A 24,785-nucleotide genomic window follows, 5' to 3' on the forward strand; every position below is an offset into this window, starting at 1 on the left:
AATAATTAAATAAATAAACAAACAAACAAATAAATAAAGTTCTTCCCCACCCATCATCCCAATCTATAATATTGTGTAAATTTGAAAACCCAATAAATATAAATACATTTAAAAATCCTACATAACATAAATCCCACTAATGTCTTAGTTTCACGTTTTGTTGATGTAAATGCTAACTGAAACGTTTTGTAAAAATGAAAATGAATCACTTACTCTCAATCTCTTTTTCAACAGTAACTTTGTTGCCACATTTAGGTCAGATTTTAGCTGTCATTTCCACTATAAACGTAATTTTAAACGTTCTGTTAAAGATGTTATAATATATTTTGAATGTAAAGACCCTAAAATGGATTTCACTGTTAATGTGATGATTGTAATGGGTACGTTTTTTATTCACACATGTCGTTTTTCAAAGAAATTACCATTATTTTCTATGTTCCCTAACGATTTCACATATTTTTGAACTCGTTAAAATCTCTTCAAAACCAAAAGAATATATGTAGAATCGATTATTATAATTACATCTTTGGAAAATGCCTTTATTTTATTTTAATATTTATTTTTATTTTTATTTTATTAAATTGATTGTTACGATAAATAAAGTTTCAATAAAAAAAAATTTGAAAAATGTAAAAAATGTAGGTGAAATTTTAAAAACAACTACGTTTATAATAATAATAATAATAATAATAATAATAATAATAATAATAATAATAATAATAATAATAATAATAATAATAATAATAATAATAATAATACACTTTATTTGAATTAACTTTCTGAGTGATTCTCACATCGTGTTTCATAACAGCCTGCAGGGCGGAGTCTGCAGCTACACTCAGAATGTAGCTATTGATCTGGCTAAATGTAGCCTCTGTTTTTAAAAAAAAAAAAAAAAAAAATGAAGCCGCTACATGTGATTTTGACATTTGGGGCTGTGGCGAGCAGTGGAGTACTACTGGCGATGGTACTGTACTTTGTATTTTCCACAATGGTAATGTAAAACCTCTACGGTGTTTCGGTGTAACGACTGACCGTGTTAACTGGTGACTTTCGGCAGATGCGTCGTGGTTGCTCCGAGTGACGGACGATAGCTGTTAAGAACACAGCCTTTAATTTTACTTTAATCATTTTAAATGCATGCTTATCTGTGTTTAATAACTACGCTGACTATTTAGGTTAAATTGTGCACAAGAAGAATTCACGTCTCGTTTCTTATAATGTGGGAAACAAACCGTAGCCTATAAGTTGGCAGTGCAGCTGTAGCCTATTTTGGGATTTTATACTGTTATCCTCAATCGGAAAGTGACCCATATTCAACCAATATATAATGTATATAATGTGTAACCGATGTATAATAATGATGACTCCTCATTAGACGCTAGCTGCTCTGCTAATCCATGTTTGTCCACATTAGAAGTCACTTCAAGAAATGTGAATGCTTCTTGCTTCCGTTTAATTTACACACTGTAAGACAAAAAAGAGGGCGAGACTAATATTTATCTGTATTGAACATCTAACTTCATCTCGACAGCTGACGTCACTAAGATAACGACGGACTCTGAAGGTCACCAGTTAACACGGTCACAAGTTAAACCAAAACAGCGGTACATACATGTTTGTGCTCCTGTGATTTGTAATTTGCGTAAAAGTGATGTCTGCAACTGCCTGTCTTCAACATCTGTATATTCAACAGCTGTTTTTCATTCATAAATCCTCCACGTTGTGTCTTGAATGTAGTTTCAGAGTTTCTACTGGTGCAGTTAAAGTCTGTAATTTGCATTTAACTCAAGTACAACCACCTTCATGGTTGTCCCATGCAGTTCATAAATTGGTGCAGGGTTACACTGTACGAAGAGAGGTTGAGCTACCACTGTTTAGTATTTGCACATCACTGAATTGAAGGTAACATGAGTGTTGTTTGTTTCTGCAGCAGCACTCCCTCCTCTGGCTGGTCGCCTGTATCAGCTGATGATCAGTTTATCATTCTGGGAAATACAGTGACAGGCTCAGTCATTTTAACGGTTTTGTAACACAAGGTCATATCAGCACGTTTTCTGTTAGGCTACAGCTGATATTTTATTATTCCAGCATTTCTCTCTGCAATGTAGTGGAATAGAAGTGTTAAGTAGCCTAAATTGGATATTATTTTATATTATTATATTGAAAGCTGTATTTCTGTTCTCACAGTTCTTTTCACATGAATATGAAAAGAACTTTGGCTGTGTACTCCTGCTTAGCCATATTGTGCAAAAATATGTTTGTACTGCCCATAGAAATTTCTCTTAGTTTATTTAATATATATAGTTGTTCACAAAACATATAATGTATCGTTTGTCATTTTCATTAACATATACTTGTGGCTAGTTTATTGTATGTTTTGAATCATATAGGCTATCTATAAATATTTAAGAACATATACATTGTAAATTTTTGATATTGATACTTGTTTGTAACTATTTGTCAAAGCCAAGCCATGAAGCATGACTCTCAAGCACACCTGCCAGAAAACTGAGAAATAATCTGATCTAATCAGATCAGCAATTTACCTAATCACTTGGTTAGTTATGCAATGTTTTGCTTGGCAGTTCAGCCAGTATTACCAGATTTTAATTTGTTGTTTTGTCATGGAAAAGTAACTTGGCCAGCATTCTCTAACTGTTCAAAACACTGAATCTCTTGTTGTCTCGGATTATAATTATCTGGTAGTGTGAACAAACCATTGTGACTTTTATGTCTGAGTGAGATTTGGAAGTTTGTTTTTGTGCTGCAAATTATTCTGCTGCACTGATGTAACTTTTATTTTTTCTTTGAGTCATCGAGCACATTATGTAACAAGGTTATGAGTTTCTACAGACAGCCTCCAGCCCTTTGCCCCGGCCACATGGAACTGAACCCCTCATGACCTAAATGTTTTGCTTTTATAAGGAGTCTGTAACAGTCTGTATGAGGTGATGTTGTGGACTGTGGACCGCAGTACACCTGCATTTCTGATGTGGATTCATTAGTCATCAGAGATAGACCTATTGGAGAATCACAGCCTATCTATTCAGTTAATGATCACCCGCTGCCTTTACATGAGGACACTGGAACGTTTGCTCTCTCAGTAGTGGGATTGTGGTCTGACAGTGAGGGTGAGAGGACCTTACTGAAGGGCAATCATGCGCCTGATAGGGTCCGCTGTCCTTTTCTCTGTCCTGCTGCAGGCTATGGTAAGACTGAATGAGATGAGAGCTGAAACACTGGTTTATGTTGCAGTGCTGGAATTAGCTTTTGGACAATGTCAGGTTGTGTAGCCCTCAATTTATCACTTGTAATAGGATGTGACATCTGTAAATTGGATGCATTCCTAATAGATTTCATTTTAATTTATTTTGTTACATTTTATGTATCTATTACGTAATATAGTTGCGTATTTTTTTAATGATTTGCACCCAGCAGAGACTCAACCCTCTAATTCTCAAAGATAACTTTTCATCGGACATGTGTATACTGATTTCTAATGTATTTCTTGTTATTTAATAATCACACAGCAGGATAAAAGTGTCCGATTCTGGAAGAAAGCTCCCATCGCTTAACTCTTTTTTAATTTTTTTCTGACAGTCTGCACCGACAGAGGACTGGCAGACGGCCACGTCTATTTATGACTTCTCAGCGACAGATATCGATGGCAACCTGGTTTCCCTAGAAAAATACAGGTGACTTTATGACATATCCTCTCCCTAAATGTGCAACAGCATCCTATTACAATCCACCAATCAATGAAACATTTTGTTTGTGTCTATTTATATTTCCTTTTTAGGGGGAATGTTGTCATCATCACCAATGTTGCCTCTAAATGAGGCAAAACCCCAGTAAACTACTCTCAGTTTACCCAGATGCACGCCAAGTACGCTGAGAGAGGTTTACACATCCTTGCCTTCCCTTCTAACCAGTTTGGGAACCAGGTACATTTCACATCACTCTGCAATTAACCAGTCTGCTCATAAATCACAGATGCAGAATGTAAAACAACATGGTGATATGACAAAGGTCTTGATGAGACCTCACAGTGTATCTTTAACAACCAACATGGAAGTTTGTTCATTAATGCCTTTTTAGTTATTATATCTGCAATCTGTGAAATCAAGGGAAAGACATCTTGGATTACATTATGTCAACCTTTCATCTTTTTTTAATCAGCCCAGGTTTTTTTTTTCCATTTTGGAATAGCAGCTATTTTATCTATCATTTGATATTCTTATCCTTTGCATTAAAGGAGCCTGGCAATGAAACTCAGATCAAGCAGTTTGCTCAGTCCTACAACGCTCAGTTCGACATGTTCAGTAAGATCGATGTGAACGGGGCCAACGCCCACCCTCTGTGGAAGTGGATGAAGGAGCAGCCCAACGGGAAAGGCTTCATGGGAAAGTAAGTGGCAAACAAATTATTGACTAAAAGCAGGGTGGCTTTCACCTGAATATGAAACAAAGGCATTTCATGACCAGTTATCGGTATAATGACATGAAACTGGTAAATATGTTTTTGATTGAATTACATGAAGATACTGTATATCAATTATTGACTAACTTCTAACATGATTTATTTTTTTAATTCCTGCAGTAGCATCAAGTGGAACTTCACTAAGGTAAATATTTCAGTTATTTATTATATGTTTAGACATCAACAGAGTTTATAGAGCTGACAGTTACTCAGCTGTCCTCGTATTCTTGTGCGTCAGTGATAAGCCAGTGTTATCTCCTCTGTATTATCAGTACAGCTATGAATGCAATATAGCTGGCTAAACCATATTTGAAGATATAGAATTATGTAAATGCTTTAAAGTGTATTCTTAAAAAAAACTATTGTTAAAATTTAATGTTTCCTCCTTTTCCTTTTCTTTCCAGTTTTTGATCAACAAAGAGGGGCAGGTGGTGAAGAGATACGGACCCTTGGATGATCCAAGCGTACGTACAAAACATCTCACTTTTTACACAAATGTTCTAAATTTGGCTGGTTTAAATGTTTTGATATCCTCTCTTATAATCATCACTCCCATGTGGCCGTGTCATTATTTTTCCTGGCAGAGCTACATTGTCTAAACATTGACAACAAATCTTTGCATTCGCTGTCATAAAACCAGTCCGATATAAAACTGCGGACAACTGAAAACTCTGCTGTTGTGCTGTGAATATGAGACAGGAAAAAATGAGATTAATAACTGAAATGAATCAACAAACGAGAGAGAATTGGAATTAATTATAACTTATAACTAATATTGTGTATTGTTATGTATTTCCAGGTGTTAATATGTTTCATTGCCACATGTAATAAATGTCAACTTCTGCTTTTGTTTTTCTTCCAGGTGGTGGAGAAGGATCTTCCCCAGTACTTATAATCCCCTAATGTATGACTGATCATTTACTGATACTCAGTCCAGTTTGTTAATCCATAGCCTGTTTCCCTCCTTTCTCGGCCTCTCCAAGCATCAGTGAATATATTTTTTGGGTCCACCCCAGACTAGTGACGGTCAGCTCATAAACCCGCATGGCGGACCGGGCAGACCTGATGAAAAATGGCGTGCAAACCTCCTGGGAGGATTACCAAGCTTATATTCATGTAGTTCACTGGAGAGAAAGAGAAAAGGATCCATTAAGTCTCTGATTAATGTGTAGCATTGTTTCAATAATAAACTGCACTAAGGTTTTGTTCTAATGATATTCTTGTCTACGGTGTTTATTGTCTGTCAGTAACACATTGGCAATTTTCAAGTGTAAATACTGGTGTTGGTTGTAGGATAGACGTGTGTTAATGTTTTGTCACAAGATATTGATGTGCGCAATGATTCATTCACTCATTATGTATAATGGAAATGGTTAAAAGTGACAGAAAATCCATTTCTATCTTACTGAGAAGCGTGTGTATCAGAAAATCCTTAACAAGTGAGTGGTAGAGCTCAAAATGAAACTGTGAGATTTGTCCCTCTGGGTAGAGAAACGCACGACAGTCTTATCTATTGGACACTGGATGCACAGTACAGCAACTCAATACTTATAGGGTTTTTTCCCTTAGCCCGGGTTGGCCCACTTTAGCTGTGCCGAGCCAAGCCAACCCGTGATGAAATGCGTTTCCACTACAGCCTTAGATGACAGACACATTTATGATGTGTTGCTATCTTATTACTTGTAAGGGGGTGAACAGTACACACTTCTAGATTTGTACATTCCCACACTATAGAGCTGTTGCAGAGACACTGATTAATCTATTAAACCACCCCATACAAACTATAATCTCATAGATGCAGAATAAAAACTCACAAAGTGTTGATTTTGGCAGAGGCCTAGATCAGTGGCTCTTAATCTGAGGGTCTGGACCCTACAACAGGTCAGGAGGTTAATCTATGGGGTCGCCAGATGATAATGATGGTGGGAAAAAATTAAAATTGTATTAAAACATTATTATTTTGTAGCTTTTTTCTCATCTTTGTGTTTGCCTTGTGAAATAATGTAATGGTTAAGTTTTTCAGCTTCCAAAAATTATTATAATGAAACACTGTGAAAAGGGAAAATCACTCTCTGATTGAACTGCTCACACAACTCATGGACATGCAACCTGTAAGCAGTGTTCACAAGAAGACATAACTTTGTTTTAAGGGATCACAAACAAATAAGGTTGGGCCTAGATGAGATAAAACTAATCTTTGCAAGAATCCTTATAAAGCCATACAGTTTTATATGAAAAAATCCCATCTACCTCCTCACGTTTTCCCCTGGAAAAAATACAACTGCCTGCCAATAATTCTATATTAGGCTGTGATTAAAATAAGGCAAGTTAAAGTCTAGAAACAGGCAAACTTGAGGTCTTGTTAGAGTTGTGTTTTGTGCTCTGTGTGTATGATAGATGAAGAAAACAGTTGTTTGAGATTTTAATCAAGTTGTATGCATATTAATACTCATTAATCTGGTAGTAGAAATGACAAATGATAATTATAACCTTAGTTCTGGGTCATATGGGCAGTACATAATAGTGTTATTATCACTTAGCCTTAGATTTTGGAGCCAGACAAGTTTGACATTTATGTATAATACTGTATGATTGGGATGAGGTCAAAAGGCAACAACCAGGATGATAATTTGAGAGAATAATTACACTTTAATTTTGCATCATTGGTTTGCATCTCTCTGGCTCACCTCTACTTTTCTGCTAAAGTGTTTGAAGCTGAAATTAATTAAAATACATGACAAATAGGCTACGAGTGTTGACTCACCAGAGGGGATTAAGAGTACAATACAACCACTCAGACTGACGCCCATCAGCTTTAGACTGACTTCTGCATGTGAATCAGAGCATCCAGGCGAACAAGCTGAGCTCCGGGCTGCAGCTCCCCGCAGCCTCCTGCAGAGGGAGCCGCAGTGTCCACCACAAAACCAGGCAGCAGCAGCAGCAGCAGCACAGTATCAGCAGCCAGACAGGAGCGGAGCGGAGAGGAAACACCGCACAGATGAAGGGACCATCGCGGAGAACTATCACATATCCCTCCGTGTGATTATTGTTAAATATCAAACAACACACCCATCCCTCCTTCCTCCCACCGGGGTCGCGCCGTCGCAGTGGGTCTTTCAGTCAGACGGCTTGCCTGTTTTTCCTCCGGGAGGCTGAATGGAAGCAGCAGCCGAGGGAGCGGTCGGGCTGTCGGAGGCCGGGGACGGGAGCCCGCTATCCGGGGCCGCAGCATCCGATGATGCGGACACGGTCGTTGGAGTGAGCTACGGGATGGACGCCGCAGATATGGGTACGATGTCACTCATCACATAAACACCTGTCCGTGTCTATTTTTTATTTTACATCATTATCCTTACATGCTGCTCCTGCTGTGAACCAGAAAGTCCCGACTCATCTTTGCTAGCAAGGAATTGGTAAGCTAGGCTAGCTGCTAACTTAGCTGAAATGACGAGGAAAGCAGGTAAAGTCCTACACATATGTATTAATGTAATGTTATACTGTACATGTATGCAGGTGCAGTCGGTACAGTCAGTAATACAACACACCATGGCTGGGAAATGAATAGACATTTGAATGGGTAACATGATATATAGTATAAGTTAGCTGTAAATATTTATAATTACCTGACTTGTCCTATAGAAATAGCCTAGTAGCTATAGATTTCTGATTTCTGAATATTTTCTGGGTAGAAACATGTATATTTTACATATATGACCTTCTCCCATTATAATTATCACCACCTGTCACCCACACACTGTAAAACACATGGATGTAGCATTTCAGACATCACCCATCAAAGAGACCTTTAAAGCTACATTTTGGGCTTATCAGTTTTAACCATGTTGGCAGTTGTAGCTAGAAAATTAAAAAAAATTGGGCAAAAGAGGGGGCTGACAGTTGTATATGCTCCCGAAAATTATTATAAGTCTTTATTGACTCACATCAGAAGATGTGAAATAGGCCTTTTTTTACAGCAGATATTTTGACTTGTCATAGCAAGAAAAGCAGAGGTATTACTAACAGTAACAAGGCTTTTTTTCATTCACATGTCCCAGTAAGGTGTGACAGTGTAACAATGAGCCAGCATGCACAATACCTGGACCTTGAAACTGAAGCAGCTAAATGGGATTCAGCCTTCTGTCAAAATGTATTTTTGTAAAAAAGGCCTCTTAACAATTGCTGTCATGATGTATTGTGGTTACCAAGTGTTATATCAGCCAGGATGTTATGTCGGCAGATATCATCTTATGTATTTTGGTATTGTGTATGTGTCAGCCGATAAGTAACAAGAAATAGCACTATAGAAATGCCAAAGATGTATATGTGGTAAACAGCGTCTCTATTACATTTTTTTTCCAGCAAACACTGACAAGTTTATTACTTGACCCACTCGGTACATATGTTAGCTACAGTTCTTTAATAAGGAAATTTATGGATCTTTATCAAAAATTATGTTTAAAATGATGTCTTTATGTTATAGAAATATTGTTCATTATTCATTTTTATCAGATTTTTAAAATTGTCAAATAATTGAATCTGCACAGGAACAAGTCAGACAAGTTAGTAATACAAAATTTATGTATAATAGCTGCTGAAGATACAATTTACACCTGAAGGGGCTGTTCAGTTGCACCATAGCTGTGCATTGCTGGGATCAGTGGTATGTACTCTCTGGCTGCAATGGAAATGAAACCAGTAACGTCACAACATACCTGATTAGAAGGAAGTGTGTAGTCGCCGTGTAGTTGCTTTTGTGCCCTTTGAAAGTTGTAGAAAAGAGTGAGGTGCCAATGCAGGTGGTCATGGTTAAAATTAGACAACAGTGAAAGTTGGTGAGGGCTGTGTGAAAGCAGTTGTTACTCTGAATTTTTATCAGTCTCAGCATTCATAGTTTTGTGCTTTGAGTAGAACTGTGATGACAAAGATGAGGAAGGTATGTCAAGATGTAAGGACCTTCCCCTCAGCTGTTGTGTAGGTTGTGGAACTCATCGTTGTTAAAAAAAACCCATTTTGATTAAGATGGATCGTGTCCTTAAAGAGAGAAACTACTCAGAGTCGCCAGAGGAAAAGTCTTACACAATATGTTGTAAATTATTCCAGGAAGGTGGAGCAGCAAATGTGACGGCAAACTTTCCAAGATAAGTATTTACCTTGTGCAGCTTAATCTGTAGAACAAGTTTGGAGATCTTCTTTGTGAGGAGTAACGTTGGATAAAATGATGAGGTCTATTACGAGCAGGTTTATGAGTAAATATCAGCCAGTGTTCTTCATCATGGAGTCACATTTTGATAGAGTGCAGTCAAGTGTACAGGGATAGACTGTGTGTAGATGTTTTAAAGTGGAGGTAGACACGTGCTTATAGATGAGATCACTAAAATCTTTGCATTATTAAAAAAAAATGCCTGAACAAGTCAGTACCTGCAGAACCGACGAAAACAGGCCTGGTTCCTATACCAGAGGCACAAGTTCACCTTTATACTGTCAGTCTGTACTAGCGTTAGTTATAAATGTGAGTTTATGTAAGTTGTCACCTGTAGTTACTGAGCTATTCGCTATTTCAGTGTCATCCAGTACAAGTGTCACTGAGAGTGATGATTCTCAAATGGAGATCATCAGTTCTTACTTCGGAAGTCAACATAAATTTGGTTTTGTATGCAAATTTTAGTTTAAAAACGTTATCTTGAGAGTGTTAAAAGCAGGTTGTTGTTGTTCAATAGCCAGGTTAATAGATAAAAGACAGCATCATCTACATAGAGATGGGTGCTACTATACAAATGACACAATGTTATTTTATATAGCAAAGTGATGACTTTATAATGGATGTGTGGATGTGTCTGTAATTATATGTGTGTATGCTTGTAGCTGAACGTTGAGCTCTTGTGTCTCACAGCTGTCAGTCACGTTGCATTCACTGTACTGTCATGTTCACTGTACATTCACAGAATTTAGGGGTGGGGAGGGGTGTTCAGGGTCCCTTGTGATGACAGTGCTGACTTTGACAAGCGAGCAGTACCTCCACACAGGAAAGGCTCACGAATCAAAGGGCTGTCTTTTGAGAGTTGCTAGTCGAGCTTAACTGTAGCTCAGGGGGTGAAAATGGAAGTGGGGTGCCTTTGGCTGCAGATGCTTTTTTTTTCCTGGCCTGCTTGCTGGCGCGTGTCTCATGCACCCGGGGTAATTTCACAAGTGTGTGCCTGCTCAGTGCACCTTCATATACAATGAAAAACATGAGCCTTAGTGGAAAGAGAGAGAGAGAGAGCTTGCATGTGCAGATGAACAGCATTAAACAGATGCATTATGGAGTTCACCTCTGCCAAATGTACTCAGGTTGCCTGTTTAAAGGCATCCAGTATTCACCTATCTGTACTGAGAGAGCAGCAAAATATAATGTTGATAAAAGCAACAGAGGACAAGTTTGATGAAATTTGTGGTGGGATTACATTGGATAGAGGAGAGGAGGACACCGCTGACTGTTTAAGCTTTTTGTTTTTAACATACCACCATCTGTAACCTTGTTGTTACCCAATTTAACCTCAGCTTTATTCATTTCGGAATAGGCTAATGCTGTAGGTTGAGTTGATTTGAAGAGTTATTGATACAAGGCATATTTCATTATGCCCAACACCCGTGCTTGGCTATAACATGCTATTAGAGCAGCATTTTGATAGCCAATACCTCTCAACAAACCTGATTATGTGAATATTTTCTAGTTTTTTCAGTCCGCTATGATAGAAAACTGAATATCCTTGGTTTGTGGACTGTTGGTCAGACTTTTTACACCTCGGGCTTTGGGAAGCAGTGATTGACATTTTTCACCATTTTCATTTTATAGACCAAATGTTGAATCCATTAATTGAGAAATGAATGAACAGATTATTCAATAATAAAAATACTCATTAATTATAGCCCTAATTCTATATAGCTATTGGATACACATACTATAATCTATAATCCAATTAAAATTCCAAAATTCTCCTCATCAGGTAAACACTCTGCTTGTGGTGTAGCAGAGTAAATAAATAGGCCACTACATCTGTGTGGTTTTTCTCATTAATATTGGCAACACTTGAGCGACTGCATCACCATAGTGTGTTATTCCAGCCCTGTGAATACTGATGTTCCCTTGAATATATATTCCTGACCAAGGCAACCAAGGTTGTCTGAGAAACATGTGACAGTTTGAATACAGATAAATGCAAAATATGAGAATTATGCCTGAAGGCTGGACTGGTATGTTGTAAGTTAATGGGTTGGAAACCCACCTTAAAATCTGTTCTTGTTTTCCATAATTTTTAGTGTGGAACAGAGTTTGACAAATGCTTATGGCTGACCTACAACATGTCAAGATGTCAGTCCACAGGGATGAACATGAATGACAGTGAATGTGTGAAACCATCAGCTCCAAGCTGTTGGTATTGTCAGAAACTACGCTGCACTACCACAGTTTCTATCACTGTTTGAATGAATTACACTTACAACGAGCCATGCAAGTTGTTGGATGATTTTATCTGAACATGTGCCACTACAATATTTTGGTTTTCCACAGTTGAGGTGAGCATACATTTAACTTGTAGATCTTGTTGTTGTTTCCTAATAGTGCTGCGTTAACCTCCTCTCTGATACAAAGCTTTTGTAGGTGAAGCTTTGTTGTCTGATAAGCCCTGCAACAGGGAGGGGTAGGTGTGGATCACACTATGACTCCCATGTAACATCTCTCAGTGAAGATTCTTAAAGGCACAGTCCATTACAGGCTTTTTTAGCAGAAATGTGGTTAACGTGTGGGTTTCATTTCTATGACAGTGCAGTGGTCAATGAAAATGAATGTAAATGTCAGCTGTAAAGGCTCTGCTTCATTCCCATTGCCTCCTGGAGTAGCTAGATGTCCTTGTAACACGTCAAAATGACCTGAGAGCTTGGTTAACGTCAGATCCTGCGTAAGTGTAATTGTAGGCTGCAGCGTTCAGCTCGGCTGCTCTGGACGTGTGAATACAATGTTGTGTGGGTGTCACAGCTGGCTGTTAAATATCTGTCTGAGCATTTAGTCCCATTCAGAGCTCCTCATTCTCAGGCAGCCGTAACTTCTCCCTGTAGTCTTCTACCAGCACGATAGCATTAATCTCTCTTATCTTCCCTCCACACTCGTACTTTACTCCTCTCACCTTCAACCTCTCCTCTCCTCTCCTCTTCCCTCATCTCCTCTCCTCTTACTCCAGAGTGAGCTAAAACTCATTTACCTCCTCCTCTGTGAGTGATTCCCTTGGCTTAGCCACTCATTTGTCACTATCCATCAGTCCTCGCCCCTCTCTGTTTTTCACCTCAGGCGAGGCCTGTCAGAATTGCTGACGGAGGCACAAAGGGTGGTTGCCTCCTATGGAATACACCATCCATCTGCTTTGTCCTTATTCGTTCCTTTGCTTTTACGTGGTCTCTCCATCTCTCTCTCTCTCCCTCCTTGGCTGTGCGTGCCACAGTATCACAGGAGCAGTTTGTATCCCAGTGGCCAGTTCTCAGAGCTTGTATAGGGGCTTGACCCTCTGCCAGGTTATTTGATGTCATATTATTCAACGTAGATGATGACGCAGTTCAGTTACATCTTGCATGCTGCTGATTCTCCAAGTGGGGGATGTGTGCTACAGCAGCTATTTTAAACAGGATTTACAGCGAGGCAGGAGTGTTGTGTTTGCTGCTTTCTGTTCTTGTGCTCGACCAGGGTTTTTGATTTTCTGAGTGATATCTGCTGGGAAGAGAGGAAGGATATAGAGGAGATGGAGACAGGGAAGAGAGACATATGCATTTATATTCACAATTTTAAACTGTATTTTCTTCTGTTGTGTTGACTTTGCAGCTGGAAAAGGCTTGTATGTGCCACTGGATGAGGCTCTGGCTCGGTTTTACACTTGCAGTGTCATATTGCCCCAGCTTTCCCTCAGAGGGTAAATAAGGCAATGACCTGCTGTTTTCAATTAAAGGAGTCACTGTGCCTAGCCCACTGTGCAGGCTATTATTATTTCATAATCAGTACCTGGGGCATGAATGCAGACAGACAAGAGTGTGAGGCTGTCAGACTTTTCTAAATCGCCCACCACATATAATTAATGGTGATTATTTTCAACAGAGAAAGCATTCTAGTGGTGCCTGCAGGTAGTAATGTCAGGTAGTGGTTCTTATGTGGTTAAAAGCTAGTATTTGACTTCATCCATTAAAGCATTAGGTCCCTTTTTTTCTACAAGAACCTTTGAATATCAAAGTTCTGCATATTCAGAGTTGGGATAAACACAATATCATCTAAAATGTTTTATTTCTGTGTTTTTGCCTTGATCTTAGGATGGTTGTGTATTAGAAGTCATTGAATTGAAATTGATTATTTGTTGTACATCCATCAGTCTTTTTAGAGTATGTGAATAGTTGAGTTGCTGTTTTAAAAGGTCGAGCCGAGTTAGACTTGATCCTTAAATTGTCACAGTTAGTTTACAGTCTGCTCGAAGCGAATGGCAAGCAAAGCCTTGCAGAGTGGAAGAGAGAGATGCTAGAGGGTTTATGTAAGTTTAATGCGGTCTGAGCAGTGAGAAAATGTATTCATTCATTAAACAGTGTGGGCCTAGTTGGCAAATTCGGTCTCCCCGACCCTGGTTTAAGCAATAGTCTACTTTAATCTCATGTGATGGTGAATTTGCAAGGGATCCAGAGAGCACGCTAGACTTAGATAACCAAGGCTACATTTCCAGTATCCATCAGTTTTAGTCACTGTGTGGCTGCAGCACTGATTTTATCTCAGCAAAAGTTTCTGTGTTAGATTTACCTGGTTGGTACATGTTTGTCTCTGTGGGCATGATTTGCTAAGTTTCTGTCGTACTCTGTACCTAGTGGCATGAATGTTATTTATTCTGCAGTCAAATGGAGGTAAAGCTTGCCTGTCATATGTATTGAAGAAAGGATCAGGCAATTAATGGGAGGAGTAATGGACAGTGTGAAGGAGCGTTTACCAAGCTTCACTCAACTTGCATAGAAATTTTGCACGGCCATATAAGGGAATGTTATGAAGAATATAGTTTGACTTGTACACTCTGCTTTTCTTTTACACACAATTTTCTTCTCTGTATAACTACCCTGTATATGCTGTAATAAATGTGCTTGTCAATTGTAACGTGTTGTTCTCCAATATCCCATCAGTGTGTGATTATTGCTTTCCTTGTGTTACAGGGAAAAATATTCATTCCTTTCCAGGCTCTCTCCACAGATGCCTTTCTGTTTCCTCCATGTTTGGATATTCTGTGGGCAGCCTGGAGAAGAGGCATCCTTTTCTATACAGTTCTGAGCTAGATCAGCAGCTGCAAGCTGTGTTATTAGCTGCATTGTATTTTACAAAAGGCCAAGGCTGCTGCCTGTCAGTTTTCCCTGTGGGTATTCATCTGGGCCTACAGTAGCCATGGAAAGGATTTATCTTTGAAACCACTGGCAGTGTAGCCTCACACTGTGTATGAGAGGTAGAGCACGAAGAATTATATGCATTGGGGACGGATTGTGATCCAATTGGCTGAAATACCTCCGGAGGTGGTCAGGGGCACATTGTGACCACATTGAACACAAGTGTAAATGCAATTCCGTTGTCAATCCACATACAACAACTACATGGGCGGAAACACATAATCATGTACGACTTCCAAACCAGCGAGGTAGCAACCATTAGCCAGTTAGCGAGCTAAGCTACTAGCAAGAGAGCAGCGAGAAAGCTTATGGACATTCAAAACACTCATGGATGGAGTCAAGACAAGACCAAGTGTCGGCTTCTTCCCCCATGTTGAAAAGCAAGCAAAAATCCATACAATAGTGCAGCTTCATGGGTGACTACCCTCTTTTTTTTTTTTTTTGGACCCCCGCAAACGAGGGGAGAGTGTGACATTCGGTTGTTTGAGCCGGACAGAGCGATCAGGTCTCAATCGGATCTCAATGTGGACACTGGAGACACATATTAATACCAGGTGTAAATATAATCAGGTTAAATCATATCTAGTTACAATCTGGATACGAGACACATTTTAATGCACAATTGTATTTACACTTGTATTCAATGTGGTCATTCGTCAATGTGTCCCTGACCACCTCCGGAGGTAGTACGGCTAATCGGATTACAATCCGTCCTCAATGCATTTTAGGTGCATTAACACCTGCACTGTCATGTGGTCAAGCACTATCCGATTGCAATGCGATCACCCAAAACACATTTTAATGCAAAGTGTAAAGGGGGTCAGTGATGGTGTACGTTTACCTGAGGCTGCTACTCACAACAGTGTAGCCAAATCATCTGCACTCTGTGTATACATTTAGATGGCAGCCTGTAGAGGTGGTAACTGTATGTAAAAGGCATAATGGGATAAATGCAATGGAATAGAGCATTTGATGCCCCCGTTTTGACTGAAGATGGTCTTGGTAACCACTAGTTTAGGAGCTTCATGACAATAATTTAATACAAATGTTTGACACATATAGTACTATGTAGTACGGTGCGTTCATCTCTGCACTGAAGTAAGATGAGGAATTAAATCTGCAGGTGTCTACATCGATTTTTCTGTGTAGGTATGAGATTGACGGGAGAAGCAGTGACCCACGCTGTTGTTCAACTGTACTCCTTCAGTAGTTAGAGCAGATTACCATCTACTGAGTCACCAGAAGATGCTGCTCTCAGCAGTAACACAGCAGCGCACAGGAGTCAGGCCGATCACCACCCTATTTTTGTATTATCTGCTCCACCCTCATGACTCTCTCCTCTCCTCTCCTCTCCTCTCCTCTCCTCTCCTCTCCTCTCCTCTCCTCTCTGCTTCCCTCCTCTCCTCTCCTCTCCTCTCCTCTCTGCTTCCCTCTCCTCCTCTCCTCTCCTCTCTGTCCGTAAAAGGACCTTTTTCACTTGGCTGACAGCTTTCACTGCATTTTGAGGATCAGCAAGGATCACTAAGCTCGGTCCTGATCTGGGAGCTCAGTAATGAAAAACATACTGAAATTGCGTAAGAGTTTGAGCACTTGTGTGTTTTTTGTGTGTGTGTGTGTCATTTCGCCGGTAGAACTGAGCCATTTTTAGCTTTGCCCAGAGAACAGGGTGCCACTACTCAAGACTGCCAATCTCCTCAGGAGCAGCAAGACCTCCCTGAGGGACACTTTTGACATATCAGTCCAATGGTATAAATACATTATTTCCAGGAGAAAAAAACGTTTACTGAAACTGTAAATATAGAAATATTCATTTCTGACTGGATGGAGTCATGTTTGCACTGGCTCAGTCCACATGTTGACTCACAGTGTGGGCAGGCATCACAATCCCGCAACACGCAGGTAGACGCCTTACAGTTAGGAGCTGATGTTATATTGACTTTTGGTGGTGGATGCATGTGTGTGTCTCCCTCTGTGTTATGTGTAAACACCAGCTACTATTACTATGGTGTTCATAATATTCTGTCAGGACTTGCCCCCTCCTCTCTAAAAAAGACACCTCTGTCTGTATCCAATCACTTTGAATTTCCATTTCAAAGTCCACTGAGCTTTGAGGCCTTTACAAGGTAAAATCATACTTTCATACCCACCTGTTCCATTAGTCCAATCCAGTGAAAAATGAAGATGTAACTGTCCGAGCCTCTTCTGTGCAGCGGCGAGATTAGACTTGAGTCATTAGCTGTTGTCAGCATCTCATTTCAGCCTCTTCTCATTTTCAGTTTGAATGTTAAATAAATGGATTTGGACAGTGAAGACAGGAGGTTGACACAAGGTACTGGCAGGTGGGGCGTTTTAATGATGATGATTTACATTTTTATTAGAAACTTTCTCTTGTCAACCTTTCACCAGCATAGAAATGTGACTGTACATAATTGCATACCAGAAATACAGCCATTCCTGCACTCATCACTGTCTCCAAAATGTTTTAATAAACAGATTGACTTTTATGGTCAGTTGCTTTTGTCCTAATGCTGAAGCAGAGCGGAGACAGGCAGCAACCCAGAAAAACAGACAGACGGTCTTGTGACTTCCACCTGTCCTTGCAGGGGCGCCATCTGATCCTGATAATCCAGACAGTTAGTCTAGTGGCCTGGAGAGAATGGGATTGGGATTAGCGATAGTAAAGTAATAGTGACTGGGACTTGGCTGGCTTTGTATTTCGGCCTCTGTCTGCCTGTGTGACGCTCACAAAACCTCACAAGATTCAGATTTTGTCTGGGTGAACCCCAGTTAAGCCAACTGAAGTTACGGTAGTGAATGTGTCTGTGTTTCTAGCTCTCAAATGCTGGAAAAGGCCTGAGCGGAAAATGATGGGTGTTGGTCTGTTTTGAAATGATTTGTGCTATTTTACAGCTCAGCAGTAGCTGGTCTTAAGAAAATCATTGCTACTTACTCTGTTATTATCTGCTTAAATGGCAAACATACTCTTTTGCAACCAATACTTTTTTTTTCTCCTGAAAAAAGCCATTTTTAACTTGTCTACAGGAGAAGGGAGGCATATTAACTGACTGTTCAATTGTCTGTTTTATGTGAATTGTCACAGTATTTATCTCAATCAGCTCTGTTACAAAATTAGCAAAAGTGAAGATAACAGCAGAAAAACCCTGGTTCAAATTTTTAATGATATGAAATTGAGAAAAGCAGGTCATTTTTGTTGTGTTGAAGCTGTAACAAATATAACTATACTATAGCTATAACAATGAATCAATTAAAAATAACATTTTTGTTTCCTTTTGATTGACTACGCAATTAATCAATCTGTCCCTTGACTTGTATAAAGAAGACGTTCCATATTTCTTATAAAAACTCTCCAATACATGTGCTAGGTATAGAACCAACAATTAAACAAAATATCAGAAAAGCAACAGTCCACAACCCAAAGATATTCAGTTTACTATCAACGAAGACTAAAGAAACCAGAAAATATTTACATTTGAGAAGCTAGAACCAGAGAATTTGGACTTTTTTTCTTAAAAAAATGACTCAAAACGATTAATGGATTATCTTAATAATTGGCGATTAACTTAATAGTTGGCAACTAATCGGCTAATTGTTGCAGCTCTAAAATGTGCTTACATTTGGACTCTTTGCCTGAACGCAGACTCTATTGTGCGTTGATGACCTGGCTCCAAGCTAAATGTCGCAAAGGGAGGTTTTTTTGAGCCAGCTAAAGGCAGGAAGCTTTTTATTAAGCCTGCCTGCTTGCTTGCCTGATGCTATTGATCATAATGGATGACTTGGCATGGTGAAAAGCTGTCCTCTCCAGCCACTGCCCCCTCCACACACTCACTGTATTATACAAAGTGTATGATGTGCACTGACAGCAGAGGACGGAGCGGCTTTCCCCCTCTGTGCACACCGCTTTGTTTAGTAAATCAGAGGAATGCTGAGGGGAATGTAATTTAGGGAGAAGCCTGTTGTGGATGTGTGCCGACACCAACATGCCAGTTTAAGACGTGCTAAACGTATTTAGAGCTGAGTGCAACCGTACTTCCATACAAGTAGTTGGCTGTGTGTGTTTCTCTGACCGTGTCTGTTGCTGTATTTCTGCCTCTGTGTGTGTGTTTACATGCAGAAGCAGTGAGGATAAGCTGAAAGGATATTATTCTGCCAGAGCGCCGTAATTGCAAGAAACATTTAAAGCCTCTTTGAAAAGCTTAGCATTATTGAGTTGATGACTCCTTAATTATGAGTGTTGCCACCCAAGTAGCTCTGTACTAATAATAGAGGAATGATCAATTGAGAGGAATTATTGATGCACACCCGGATGTCTTCCTCTACACATGAGTAGAAAGAATCAGTGAGTATGTTTACATGCTCTCAATACTATTATGATTGGGTTTTTGGAGTATTGTGTTTATGTGTTTTTGCATGGTAACATTATGTCCTAGTTACAGAAAGATGGAGAAGCTCTTCTGCTGGTTGGGTTGGGCTGGATTACTATTATAAACCAGTATATTGACTCAAATCACATTAGAGTTGGTCAGAAAAACAAAAAACTGATTTTAAAAATATAATGATTATTGAAATGTTGTGAAAGTCTCACTTGTTGCTTCACCATGAAAAGTGATGAGATAAGACAGTTCTTGTCCAGCAGACATTGTTGAAACGCAGCAGTGTGAAGGCCATAAAGCAAAGTGAGTTCACCTGTTAAGTGTTAGGCATTACAGAAACAACAGACACATGTGGAGACGTCAAGTGTCCAATGATACACCTGCACAGACACAGTTATCAGAAACCTGGAGATCAGTATGTGTGTGCCAAGTAAACATCATATCCTGAATATCATCAATGACAGGATGACAATCATAACACTGGTGTTCATCCAGATGTACTCAGTTCGGCTTTTTTACTGCCTCCGCTTTTCCACTCTAGGCTGCGGCCAGAGATGGAGGATCACACTGGCTGACTGCTGCGGTCATGGAAAAATACACAACCTGCTGGCTACTGAGACTGAGGGCTCAAGGGTCAAATGGCCTGATGACACTGATTTAGGATCAGTTTGCCATCCTCAGTTTAAACAGCGCTCATTATTGTTGCATAACTCTCCTAAGCAAAGCGAACTAGGCTGAGGTTAACCATAAATTAACATGTTCTAAAAAAAGGAGTCCGTCTGAACCTCTGCAGCATCGTGGACAAGAGAGTCTCCTCCTCCGTTTCATCCTCACGCTGTTGTCAGAGATAATATTACAATCCCGCAACATTGTTCGCTAAGCAAAACACTGACATAAGAGATGACTGTGTTTTACTCCACAAAACATCCCTGTCTGTTGAGTAGGCTGCCTTGTTGTTTTTTTCTCTTGTTTAAATTTGACAGAGTTATAGATTTCTGCTTTCTGTAGGTCAGGTCAGGCGCACTTTGACACAATGAGCAAATGCTGCTTTGTTGTGGCATGAAAAATTAACACCCAATCGATAGCTGGAGCTCCATCACTTAGCCTCTGCCAAGATAATAAACAATAATCTCGGAGACTGCCTCTTACTTAGCTCATCCTCAGGGAGTCTTGGTATTGATCCCCATCTGGGTTAGACATCACTGTCAGTAAAACACTTGAATTCGTCCTGTTTCTTCAGTATTTGTTTTAGATTTATTTTAATGTTGAGATTCACAAAGGCATCATGTTTCAGTTAAGCTTTTCTCAGTGAGCGGGCTGGTGGTTGTATTCTTTTTTTTTCAAATGCTTAACTATGAGTTGCATCATGTATCGCTGTGTGGCTGTGCTAATGCCCCATTTAACAGCAGCGTGAGAGGACATGTGGAAGGCAGCATCTGTCTGTTGATTCCAGGCACACGTGTGTTATAGTCATAAAAAAAACGCTGGTTGACCTCATTGGGGCACCATGGAAACAAGAGGGAGAAAGAGTGTGTGTTTGTGTGAGAGAGAGATGCTATATAAACACAGAGGACAGAACGGATATTTTTTATATATTTACTGGATTCTGCTTAAGTTCAGCACATGGAAAGTAATACAGGTTATTATAGCAACTTGGTTCTCACATTATCATGACAGATTTTAATAAAGAGTTCAGTAAATTTTAAAAAGTCACTCACATAAATGATTTAAAAAGGGGCCAAAATCAAGAAAAGCTTGACTAGTCATCTTTTTTTTTATGTAGGCCTCCTTGGATCTGCACTGTCCTGCACACCGTTAATAAGTTTTAAAGCAGTTTTAAAGCATGTTCGGCTTTTTATGGTTGTGTTTAGTGTTGCAGAGATGTCATTTCATACAATTTTGTGTGAATGAAGAGCCTGTACACTTGAGAAGAAACAGCAGGACAGGGGATAATGAGAAGCATGGAAGCTCAAGACATTGTACTTGATATCTACATGGTCAGTGGGCAGTGAGGACAGTGTTTTGTCAAAATTTTTATGGAAACACAGAATTGACATGTTATCTACCAATATTGACCCTTATTAAATAGATCAGGTATCAGCCAGGTGTCACCATACACATAAAATACAGTTTGTTAGTCACTGTTGTTAATGAAATGACCTATAACATATGTCATATGTACAATACTGGTCAAAAATTTGGACATTCATTCAAGTGAATTGGAAAGTGTGTCCAAACTGTTGATTGGTACTGTACATGTAGATAATCTAAAATAATCCAATGTTGGTGCACGAATGTCTGTACTTGTAGTTGGTAAGTGATGTGTAGTTACTGCCTTATAGACACTGAAGAGGGATACCAAACAATGATACATACAGTGATGAATCTAACTTGATTTTAAATTGAAAAAGAAAAGAAATCCATCCTGCATCCATCGTTTGGAGTCTTGGTAACACTAATGTTTAATATTTCTTATTGTATATTCACTGTGTCCAATAAGAAACAACGTGTTGTCAGTGTTGTTGTTTACTGGCTGTGTTTAGTTTAGCGTTTAGCTGTTGTGTTAACATTTTGGGTACCATTTTAATAATTAATGATGCTGTTTAGCTACTGTATAATATCTGGTGTAATTCCATGGTTTAGCAGCAGTATGCATGGATGGCGACAAACAGGGATTAATATTAGACAGCCGTCTCATATGAACGGGTCAAATATGGGTTGAACATGTGATCATATTCCTGCATCAAAAAATTATATAAATAAGCTTATGTCTGGCCTCGCCTCCCATAGCTATCACCAGCCGGTAATGGACCGCTTTCTTAAGGATTTTAAGAGCCATTAAACTAACACATAGCAGTCTGGCTAGGCAACAGTCTCAGCTAGAAGCTATTTATTTGGATGGGTCTATTTGTTGTTCCATCCCCTGAAGAACTCCACAGCGTGATGGTGTTGTATTTTTCATCATGTCCTCATTCTGCAGCTACTTAACATTGCTAAGGATAGAATCAGATGGGTACCTGTTAAAGGTAAACAGAAGGATGTTCAGAGTGATAACATATTATCACATCAAACAGCTGTGCTGCAGGGTAGAGGCATATATCAGTTTTTACAGGAATGTCAACATGAGATATGTATAGTAGCCTAAAATTAAATGAAAGGAATGTGCTAAATGGTAGTGGGTAAAATAATGTCTTTATTGATAAATTTAGGTGTTTAATATACTTCTTTTTCTAGATATTAGAGAATATTTTCCTTGTTAGGACAGTACTTAAGCATTGGGTTTAGTTATCACAGAGGAGATGATGTTTTTTCAGTAAGTTATGATGCCCCCCAGTTTCTATTCATTATCCAGAGTCTCCCTCTGTTCTTCCCTTGTTCACTGTAATATACTCTCATCATATTTATGTCTCTCCCGTTCTTGCAGTCACAATTGGTTGCTTGTAATCATAATATAATTACATCTCAGACTGTCACAAACATCAGTGAAATGGCTAAAATATCAAGGAAGTTCTGGCTCTTGCTCGAACATTCACACATCTCTTCTCCTCACAGAGCCTTCTCCCTGTTCCCAAAATTGAATTTATTCATTTTAACGGCTTTCTTGTCTGGGTTTACATTGTGCTGCCGAGGACGGTGATAATAGATGAATACATGACATGAATACACTAAATCAGATTACATTTTTGGATTAAGGTTTCAGATATCTGAGAGATTTGGGATAGTTTACAGATGTTTCAGGAATTAAAAAGCCTCATCTGTACCTCACAGTCAGGCTGCTGATTACTGCGGCGTCTGAACACTTTTAATAGATTTTACTAACTTAATAATTTAATTAATTTAATAGATTTTTATAGGTATCTCCATGGTTGTTAAATATCTTAGCACAGTAAATAACATCTTTAAAGGTCAAATGCATTGGAAATATTAGTGATAGCAACAGCATTATCATATGTTGAAGGCTAAATACTATTGTTAGTATTAGTATTAATACAATATATAGGAAGCAGAGTATATCATAGTTTTGGAGTTTTATTTCAATTGGTCTGTTGCTGGTTAAGCTGTCTTGGTGATGGTTTGCGCTGAGACAAGCAGGGAGAGATGGAGCACATGCTTGGACACACAGCCAGACTCGTACATGCTCATTCACTACACACACACACACACAGAAGGGAAAAGACGCTACTGCAGTAAGACACGTAACACACACTCACACATACGAAGAACCAGGCACGGGGAACCGACAGACGAGATGTGAAGAAACCATACTTAGCACGCTCACACTTGGACACAGACACTAATAAATAGTACGGCGTGGTCTTTAATTATCTGCATTGCAAACATTCTTTACCACAAGGTATTTTTCTTTTTTTTTCATGAATTTTACTCCCTGAATGTTCCAGCTTGCAGGGAGCATTGCCGGGATTGCACTGGCACGCTTTAGCTTGCTCATCCCGGTGCGAATCTGTGTGACCCAGGGAGAGAGAGAGAGAGAGAGAGAGAGACAGAGTAGGAGGAGGGGTGGCAAGTAGGCTATTCTGTTGCTCAGTCACATGCGCATCCACGAGAGGCAGGCAGACACAGAGACCAGAGAGGCTGGATATCAGCTCAGCTGCAAACACGGGCTCAAACTGTGAAGATGCTATCCCACTCATCATGAGTGACACTGGGTTGTGTAGGTTAGCTGTTAGTGTCTCAACTGGTGAGAGACAGACTGAAGCATGTTATACTGGTCAGAGGTTGGAGCCTTCAGAGACTGCAGCCGGAAATTCATGTTTCATCTCCAGTCAGCCTTATTTAGCCTGTTGTGACCAGTTCACAACATGTCTTAGGGGATCACTTGTAGACTATCTTTAATATCTTGCTAAAGGCACTTAGACAGAAATCAGTGGCTGTGAGGACAAAAGACATTTTTCATGCCAGATATGACATATTACAGCCAGAAAAGCACAGATTTAACATGAATATTTCATAAATAGCAGTTCCAGGGTCATGGTGTGCGTGGTTTACTGGAACACGTGAGCACATGAAGCCATCATTAATGTTATTAGATTCACCTGTGCTTTTCCTGCTCTGACAAGTCAAAATGGCTGCTGTGAAAAGGTCTATAGTGGTGGCAAATAAAATGTCTTTTTCATGGAGGACATTTTGACTCGTCACAGCAGGAAAAGCACAGGTGTAAATGATAAAATGAATGATGACTAAATTCCATTTGGCAGCTTTCAGGGTCCTGGTATTGTGCTTGCTGGCTCACTGTCATACTGTCGTGGCTTACTGGGACGTATGAATAGAATGGAGCCGTCGCTAATGGTAGTAACACCTGTACTTTTCCTATTATGACATGTCAATATGTCTTAGAGAGCTGAGGGGGGCTTACGTAGTTACAGCAGGTGTAAATCATGTGTAGTGTGTCCTCATGTTTTTGGCGAGCCGAAGACAATTTTCCTCCCTAGTAGACAATAAAGACATATTCTATTCTAATTTATTCCT

General features: G+C 39.4%; 2 protein-coding genes across 6 annotated transcripts in view; both read left to right on the plus strand.

The window, feature by feature from the left end:
- The first annotated feature begins 812 nt into the window (after positions 1-812).
- On the plus strand, positions 813-5,699 carry gpx4a (glutathione peroxidase 4a). Of its 3 annotated transcripts, none has more exons than XM_044362495.1 (7): positions 813-967; positions 3,604-3,698; positions 3,803-3,947; positions 4,259-4,410; positions 4,603-4,627; positions 4,887-4,946; positions 5,345-5,699. In XM_044362495.1, the coding sequence occupies exons 1-7, from the start codon at positions 902-904 to the stop codon at positions 5,375-5,377; spliced, it is 576 nt and encodes a 191-aa protein (XP_044218430.1). In that variant the 5' UTR covers positions 813-901; the 3' UTR covers positions 5,378-5,699. The 3 variants fall into 3 exon arrangements, with proteins under 3 accessions (XP_044218430.1, XP_044218429.1, XP_044218431.1); XM_044362494.1 differs by having other exon boundaries at positions 817-994; XM_044362496.1 differs by lacking the exon at positions 813-967 and adding an exon at positions 2,918-3,212.
- Positions 5,700-7,303: 1,604 nt separating this feature from the next.
- Positions 7,304-24,785, plus strand: part of pip5k1ca (phosphatidylinositol-4-phosphate 5-kinase, type I, gamma a) — a 49,002-nt gene continuing 31,520 nt past the window's right edge. Inside the window, exon 1 of one of the 3 annotated variants that reach the window (XM_044360821.1) lies at positions 7,304-7,771. In XM_044360821.1, coding sequence (XP_044216756.1) covers positions 7,639-7,771 — 133 coding nt within the window. In that variant the 5' untranslated portion in view covers positions 7,304-7,638. The remainder of the gene's footprint in view (positions 7,772-24,785) is intronic. The other 2 variants (XM_044360822.1, XM_044360823.1) reach the window with 2 other exon arrangements.

The sequence above is a fragment of the Thunnus albacares genome, chromosome 9 (assembly GCF_914725855.1).
Source record: "Thunnus albacares chromosome 9, fThuAlb1.1, whole genome shotgun sequence".
Lineage (NCBI taxonomy): Eukaryota > Metazoa > Chordata > Actinopteri > Scombriformes > Scombridae > Thunnus > Thunnus albacares.